Source organism: Onychomys torridus, chromosome 2 (genome assembly GCF_903995425.1).
Source record: "Onychomys torridus chromosome 2, mOncTor1.1, whole genome shotgun sequence".
Lineage (NCBI taxonomy): Eukaryota > Metazoa > Chordata > Mammalia > Rodentia > Cricetidae > Onychomys > Onychomys torridus.
In genome coordinates this window covers 80,268,045-80,276,716 of record NC_050444.1, presented here as the reverse complement: position 1 = coordinate 80,276,716, position 8,672 = coordinate 80,268,045, and the positions used below count along the sequence as shown (strand labels likewise).

Sequence of the window (8,672 nt, the reverse complement as noted above, 5' to 3'; positions counted from 1 at the left end):
AACTAAAAACCTGACCCCTGAGTTTAGTGTGACTGTTCACTTCAGAATTCTGAGAAATTACGATGCATCAAATAAGTGACAGACAGCGAGCTGAAGCAGAAATGCTTATTCAAATGCTGAATGGTCCCGGTAACAGGAATACTGACAACACGTGGTCAGTTACTGCTGCTGTCGGAAATGTTAAAATCGGAAAGGTCACAGTATACCTAATGGCAACATTTTGAATCTATTGAAAACGAAAATGAAGGTGTTGGTAATTAAGCTGCAGGCTCTGCAACTTGTCACACAGCCACGGCTCCATCTTCATGCAGAACTGACATGGTGACTGTTGGCTTCCCACAAACAAAATAACCTTTGGGTGGTTAGCAGACTGAAGAAGACTGCCCTAACGTTTTCCTTTTTTTGTTTTTATTTTTGGTTTTTTTCGAGACAGGGTTTCTCTGTGTCGCTTTGGAGCATGTCTTGGAACTCATTCTGTAGACCAGGCTGGCCTGGAACTCACAGAGATCCACCTACCTCTGCCTCTCCTGTGCTGAGATTAAGGTCGTGCACCACCACTGCCCGGCTGCCCTAACGTTTTGTGACTCTCTCTCCTTCTTCTCCCTCCCCACTCCCTGCTCTGAGACAGGGTTTCTCTGTGTAGCCCTGGCTGTCCTGGCACCAGCTTTGTAGACCAGGCTAGCCTCACAGAAATCGGCCTGCCTCTGCCTCCCAAGTGCTGTGATCAAAGGCGTGTGCCACTACACCTGGCTTGTCTGTCTCTTCTAAACCAAAACCCTAAAATCACAATCGGAAGCCACCACAGACCAATACACAGGGTTAAGTCAAACACTGATTATTAACTGCGTGTTATGTACACACAGAGGGGGCTACTAAAGTTCATCACTACCCAGGGAAGGTCACCTAGTGAACAGAGCTATAACATGTACTCACTAGAAAGAGAACAACATGAGTCCTTAAGGCAGCAGTGGCTGAGTCTTCTCTGGGAAGTGTCACCTATTTCAACGACCAATGAGTGACTTTAAAACATCGACTCAAAACAAATATTCCAACAGTGCTTTGAAAGAAAATGACTAATGTAAGGACTCCTGCAGTCTGAATCTGCACTGGGATCTGAATTTGGGGTCAGAAAGCATACACAAGAACATAATGGTACAAATTATGTACCATTACGTGAAGCAGTCTTCTCTTGAATAGAGAGTAGAATAGAAACTACTACTATTAATTAGCACTCTTTGGGCTCCTTTTTAAAAACTTGCATTCAGAGTAGTTACTAGAAAATTCTGCTGTTTAAATAACACATGGTCTGGCTGAATTGATTTGAAAATGCAAGAGTAACCTATGGTGATTATCTGACTCGGTCAGCATGTCCTTAGTGCTGGTTTGCAGACCTGGCAGGCTGCCCAAATCAGTGTCCCAAGCACTAGTGCCAACCCTCAGAAGATCTCCAGGATCCTTACAAAGCCTGGGGGAATTTGTTTTCTTTGTGGCTCACTTTGTTGATTTTCCCAGTTAATCACTGGCATTACTGCTAGCCTTACATGTCCAGGGACTCTTGCCAATATGATGTGAGAAACAGATTAAACAAAACCAAACCAAACCAAGTTCAAAGAGCAAGTGCTCTCACGGTGTGGAGAACTCAGACAGATGCAGGCACTTCCGCTTCAGGTTTTCACATCTGGGTCACAGTCACAGGTGGCTTTGCAAGTCCCACTCTCTACTGGAAACGCTCACGGTGCAGACCGCCGAGTCCACTGCACATGGTGTCTCAGAAACACCCTTTCAGAGTATGGCTCGTCAATTCACCAAACTACCTCTATCAACAGCACAGCAGAAATGTCGCTCCTTATCTCGGTGAGCAGCCCTGGCGCCCTGGCAGAGTATCCACCAACAGAACGTAACGGGCGTTGAGTGCAATTCTTCTCTAATGGCTGCCTCACTCTAGGTCCCGATGTGAAAGAAACCCAACAAAGTGTATATAACCCTATACCACTCTAAAGCTACTGGGCTACTGGGCTATTTTTTTAAGTAACTACTTAAAAACATTTTTTCTTTCCTTTTCTTTTTTTCAAGAAAACCTGTGCTAAAAAAGGCACTAGATAGATAAAATGAATTTCTTCACTCTTGTATATAGTAATTATATATTGTGTTAGATTCTAAGGTTTAACAAGTTATCACACATTTAGATAAAAACATCCAAATTATTCAGTCATCTACTTTTATGTAAAAGTGAATTTCAAGTCTGAGGAATGGCCTGCTGCAGTAATGGAGGCCAGCTGGATCCTGGAGTGAAGACGTCAGCCTCTGCCGCCCCAGAACCCGCTGGCTGATGACTCTAGCCGTGGCCACATGAGGCAAGTCTAGGTGAGTGAGCAGGACCGTGGCCTGGCCTTGGACGGCTCACTGGCAGCAGCTATGGGAGCCAAGTCGCCTGGAGACCTGAGTAAATGAGACAAAGGTGAAGTTCTCACAGTTGTCCAGCTTGACCTTTCTGGCTAAATTCGGGACAATTCCCCGGAGGGACCGCAGCCCCATCCTCTGTTCCTCATACCACACACTGCCCATGTCTGTGGCCTCCTTCCTGGCTGTAAGGTAGAAGGGAGACTTGGCCTCCATCTGGGTGGGTGGCCGGTGGATGTACATGTACTTGTAGAGGAGGCAGTAAGGGCACTGTTTGTGTCCCCTGGAGTGCTCGTGGTAGATTTTCCCGTGGCACATTCTAGTGGAGCCACTCCGGCTCTCTCGCTTGACACTGTCTGTCCGGGCAAAGTAGGGCTGGTTTTGTGGGTCTTTGAGCAACTCGATGTCACCGTACATCAGATCTGCATGCTCCTGCAGAGTCCGCATATTCAGATATTGGCTGTTGTACTTGACCACTGTGGACAGGAGAGTAATAGGGCTGTCATCTCCCAGACACCCCGCCTGCCACATCTCCTCCTCATCGGAAAGGGAGAAGTAGACAATATTTCGAGAACGGGCCCCCGACATCCCTGCCTTACTCAGAACCCACAGCTTCTCCTTGAGTTTCTTGGTGGAGGAGCTGAAGGTGCTGCTGGTGATGGAAAAGCCCACACCGGCATTCTTCAGGATGCGGTCCAGGCCGCGGCGGATGGCATGAAGTGAGGTAGCCAGGAAGTCAGAGCCATCACTCTTCTTGACAGTGACATAAAAGTTCTCAAGCAGCTCATTCAACTTCACTGCAGGGATCTCAAATGAGATAAACACTGAGGTTATACACTGGAGGACACCCCAACCGCCGACCCTCTCCTCCCCAGTCCTCACTAGGGGCTGTACCAGGGGAGGGCAGTTTCTGGACGCTGAAGGATTGACCCTTTCACACACTATAGGAGAAAAGCAGTGAATTCCAAACTGGATGGTCTAGGTTTCATAGTTGGCTCCCTCTAATTTCTTTAAAACTCAACATTTCAATCTGCAAAATAGGGCATACAGGTAGCCACTTGTTCAAAGTACGTAAGCAATGCTTACAGGTGATATGGACCATGAGTTCCCAAGGGCTTGTAAGCAGCAATGAGCATCGTCCCCTCTTACAAACGTGTGTCTACAAATGCATACAGATTACTCCAGGACTGGCCTTTGTAATGCTGACCACTCTCTGGACGGTTCTTCCTTCTTTTTACTTCCTTCGACATTCTCTCTAAGGGACTCCATAACTGAACCTTGGAATATTCCGGCATTAATGTCCTTCATACCTTCCCAGACTGTTTGGTACCTATCATTGAGCACAGGCTTTGGAAGAAGAGGAGCAACACATCCAACTCATATAGTAAGTTAATGCTCTGTGGTTTTTCCGCTTAATAATCACTAGGTTTTCAGCATCAGCCTTATAAGTTTGGCTCATAAGAAATCTTTGAGGTTGCCGGGCAGTGGTGGTGCATACCTTTAATCCCAGCACTTGGGAGGCAGAGGCAGGCAGGTCTCAGTGAGTCTGAGGCCAGCCTGGGCTACAGACCGAGATCCAGGACAGGCTCCAAAACTACACAGAGAAACCCTGTCTTGAAAAACCCAAAAAGAAAAAAAAAATCTTTGAGGTCAAGATAAAGATGTAAAGAGCAAGCAGCCTTGAGACAGGCTACAATACACATGCTTTGGACAAAACAGAAATTCCAATAGAAATGTTTGAGTAGAAACTATACAGTTATCACTCATTTTGCTAATAGCCTAAGAGTCAAAGGGAAAATAAAAGATGAGTCATGTATTAAAAATGAGCCGAGCCAGGCGGTGGTGGTGCACGCCTTTAATCCCAGCACTCGGGAGACAGAGGCAGGCAGATCTCTGTGAGAGGCCAGCCTGGGCTACAGAGTGAGTTCCAGGAAAGGTGCAAAGCTACATAGGGAAACCATGTCTAAAAAAACAAAACAAAACAAAACAAAACAAAAGAGCCATATTAGGGGCTGGGAGAAATGTCAGTAAGGTGAAGAGTCGTTGCTGCTCTTGCAGATGCCAGTCAGGGACTCACCTGTAACTCCAGCTCCAGGGCATCAAATGCCCCCTTCTGGCCTTTGTAACATACACACAAATAAAAAAGAAATCTTAAAAAAAATGATATCCATGAAGAATTTTATTTAAAAACGAAAACTGGCTGGGTGTGGTGGGGCATGTCTTTAATCCCAGCACTTGGGGGAGGCAGAGCCAGGCGATCTCTGTGAGTTCGAGGCCAGCTTGGGCTACAGAGCGAGTTCCAGGAAAGGCACAAAGCTACACAGAGAAACCCTGTCTTGAAAAACCAAACCAAAACAAACAAACAAAAAAAAAAAAAAAAAGAAAAAAAGAAAAAAAAAAACTGACTAAACTATGATTATATAAAACTGTATCTAATTAAATATACTCCAATAACATAAACTAGAATGATTTGTTAGAAAACTTTATTCTTGGTAAGCAAACATATATTCCCCCAAAGCTAGAAAAGTAAATCAAATTCATAAGTAGTAAAATGAGCCAATAAAAAAAAATGAAATTAGTGAAGGAAGAAGGAGAAATGAGCAGGTAAGGAAAACATCAACCTTTGAGAAAACCTATCAAATTGATAAAGTCCCATCAGGTCTGGGAGGAAGAGGAAGGCAGAGAAGGGAACGTAAGCAAATCAGCAATGAGGAGGCCACACGAAAGGAGAGGGAAGAACATGGAAGAATACTGCATGCCTATGTATATTAGCATGAGAATCTCTGATATGGCGTGTGTGTGTGTGTGTGTGTGTGTGTGTGTGTGTGTGTGTGTGTGTGCCCGCGCGCGCACGCGCGCGCAGGTTCATGAATGCAGAGGCCCACATGCACACTGTGGGTATGTGGGCATAGAAGTCACTACACTTGTATAGTTTTACTCTATCTTACTGTAGTGCTGGGAATCAAATCAAATGCTTGCTACATGCTGGGAAAGTGTGTGACCAATGACCTACCAATTCTTCCGGATTAAACAGTTTAATAATAAAAGCCATAGAGGCTCTCCATTCTTATCTGACCCACATGTACATCGTATAACAAAAGCCAAGACATATGAATGTAATCTTAAACATAGGCAGCTTTCATGCTGCATATAACTATGTTGGATAAAATGTATTCCAATTAGTAGGATGTCAAGAAAGCCACGGCCAGGCTGGGGAGATGGCTCAGCAGACGACAGTGCTCACTGAGTCTGCCAAACTGGTTCAAGTCAGAACTCCGAGATGTGGCAGCATAGACCTGCAGAGCTGGCACTCCTCCACTGAGATGCAGACAGAGAGAGGCAGAAACTGGCTAGGAATGCCCAGGCCACCTAGTCTCAGGTATTTAGCCAGCAGAGCAACAAAGAGACCCCGTCTCATTTAAAAAAAAAAAAAAAAAAAAAAGGCAGGAGCCAAGAACTGACTTCCACAAATTGCCCTTTGACCATACATCACGGCATGTATCTGTGCTCACATACATGTACACAAAGACAAACACAATCAACAAATACTAAAGAAAGAGACAGAATGTGTTCAAGCACAATGGTCCTCATGTGCACAAGTTCTAGGTAACATGGTACCTTGTAAGACACCAACTGCCTGACTCTTACATCATAGTCAAGATGTCAGGGCAGTCACCCTGCATCACAAGTGGTGTTACTACAGTGTAAGGATGATCCAGTCTCAGTCACTGTTTACATGCAAAGACACTGACATGACAGGGAGAAAAATGCAGATCTGACAAATGTGGAAAAAATTATATTAAAGATGTGGCATCTACTTTAAACTTTTCAGAATTGAATTGAAACTGATATTGCAAGAAATAAATCTACTTAATAAAAATAAAAGTATTCTGTAGGCAAGAACCACAATGAAAATTAGATTCTTCCGTATAAAGTGAGGGGCAGGAATGCATGCTGAATAAAAAAATAAAAAAGAAAGGAAGACCGAAGGACAAAATGCCATTTTCTGATAATCTGTTAGCCTGGCAACAGATTAGGATGGTTCTGTAAAAATGTAAGACCAGCTTTCCTACTTATCGACCAAAAAAGTTAAAACAAGCTGGGCAATGGTGGCACACACCTTTAATGTCATCACTCAGGAGGCAGAGGCAGGAGGATCTCTGAGTTCAAGACCAGTCTAGTCTACAGAGTGAGTTCTAGGACAGCCAGGGATACATGGAGAAACCCTGTCTCAAAAAACAAAGTTAAAACAATTAGTTGGGATTCCTTTGGTTGTAGAAAAAAAAAAATCAAACCTGAACAAGCCTAGATCTTAATGTGGGATTCAGAATTAGGAGAGTCCAAAGCCATTAGTTATTCTCTCCCTGGCTCCAATCTCTTTCTCTCTGGCATGGGAAACTAAAGCCCCATGGAATTCTACTCCACCCTCACTACGGTGACTAGAATTAAGAAAAAGAAGAGATAACACCTGCTAGCTGGGATGTTAGGAAATCAGAATGCTCGTACACATTGAGGGAAATGTAAAATGATGCAGTTGCAGTTGACTGTTAGTTCCCCCAAATCTAAGTGATATACCCAACAAGACTGATAGCATTTGCCTATACTGTATGTGTATACACACACACACACACACACACACACACACACACACACACACACATCAGTAGGTAAGTGGATAAACAAAATTATATATATAATAGAATTTTCTTCAGCAATAAAAAGGAGTGAATCTTGAAATACTATGCTAAACAAAGCTCACTTTTTCCACTTCTACAGACACAAAAGGGCAAGTGTGCCAGAGCTAAAGGACAAAGCTGATCCTACTAACATGCAGAAGCTAGAGTAAGCAATCCACAGAGGCAGACGGCAGGCAGTAGTTACCAGGGATAGGGCAAAGAGGAAATGGGGAACTCTATGATTTAGTGACCACAAGTTTCTATTTGGAAGGCGGAAAGATTCTGGGAAGGAATAGTGGTGATGGTTTGCAGAAGAGTGTGAACACAATAAACGCTCAGTTGTACACTTCAAAACTGACCATCACGGTCAACTATCTCCAAGGGTACAGCAGCAGCAGCATTGAAATCTGGTGCGTGGTCAACAGCTATCTGATCGGAGTTACTGCCAGGTAAACAGGAGAGAAATAAACCTAGCCAAGTCCCCATGGTGGGGAAGTCCGAACCCTAGAGGAGAGCCTAGCACTTTCCTAAGCCAGGGTAGTTCCTAATGACACTCACAACACTTCTCCTGGGAGCCACAGCCAAGTGCAGCTCCTATCACCAAAGCTTCTCTTTGCAGCAGAGGAAGATCACAGAAATCTACAAATAGCCAAAATTCAAGAACCGACTATGGAGTCCCCAACCCCGACTGACACATCTGTAATATAACTTCTGTCCCTTAGGCTCAGGGGACATCATGGAAGAGGAGAAGAAAGATTCCTAGAGCTAGAGGGCCAGGATGTCTGTGGTGAGCAGTGTCTACATATGACAGGAAGCTGCACCCATGAAATCTCCACTATACGGTCACCTAAACAAGACCTGCACAGTGACACCAGCTGACATGCCAATGTGGAGGGGAATCCTACAAGCTTCCACCACTAGACGAAGAGCTATAGGCAAATAATGGCTGCCGAGAGAGGGAGAGTCAGTCTTCTCCAGGGACGAGCCCACAAGACAGGTTACCCAGTCCCGAGTGGCCAGCCCTAAACACGTGCACAGAGGCAACACTAAATGGACTCAGCAGTTGTGTGTGTGGTACAGTATATATACAGATACACAAATACTTAAAGAAAGATACAGAATTGAAGTTCATTCTGTGAGATGACAGTTTCCAAATACAGACAAATAGAATGTGCAAACACACACACACACACACACACACACACACACACACACACACACACACGCACACGCACACGCACACGCACACGCACATACACACACAGCCCCAATAATAAAGAAGAGTCATGAGCTTGAGACCAAGTTGGGTCATGACAGGGGTTCAAGGGAATGAGGAGCTGCGGCAAGAGCAGAGGTGGAAAGGACAGAAACATAGTACTTATGTGGGAAATCTCAAAAAACAGCAAATTTTTACATTACAAATAGCTCAAAGGCTCAGTTTTATAATATGGATATTTTACCACAATTTAAAAAACTCAAATAAATTACTGGATGTGGTGGCAAATGCCTTTAATCCCAACACTACAGAGGCCGAGGCAGATGGCTCCCTCTGAATTCAAGGCCAGCCTGGGCTACACAATGAGACCTGTCCAAAGG

General features: G+C 44.5%; 1 protein-coding gene across 2 annotated transcripts in view; it reads right to left on the bottom strand.

Annotated features, from left to right (window-relative positions):
• Nucleotides 1–703: 703 nt before the first annotated feature.
• The window catches only part of Kiaa1958 (KIAA1958 ortholog), a 166,322-nt gene continuing 158,353 nt past the window's right edge, over nucleotides 704–8,672 (bottom strand). For both annotated transcript variants that reach the window (XM_036178015.1, XM_036178017.1), the window contains one exon: nucleotides 704–3,207. In XM_036178015.1, the coding sequence (XP_036033908.1) occupies nucleotides 2,401–3,207 (807 nt within the window). In that variant the 3' untranslated portion in view covers nucleotides 704–2,400. The remainder of the gene's footprint in view (nucleotides 3,208–8,672) is intronic.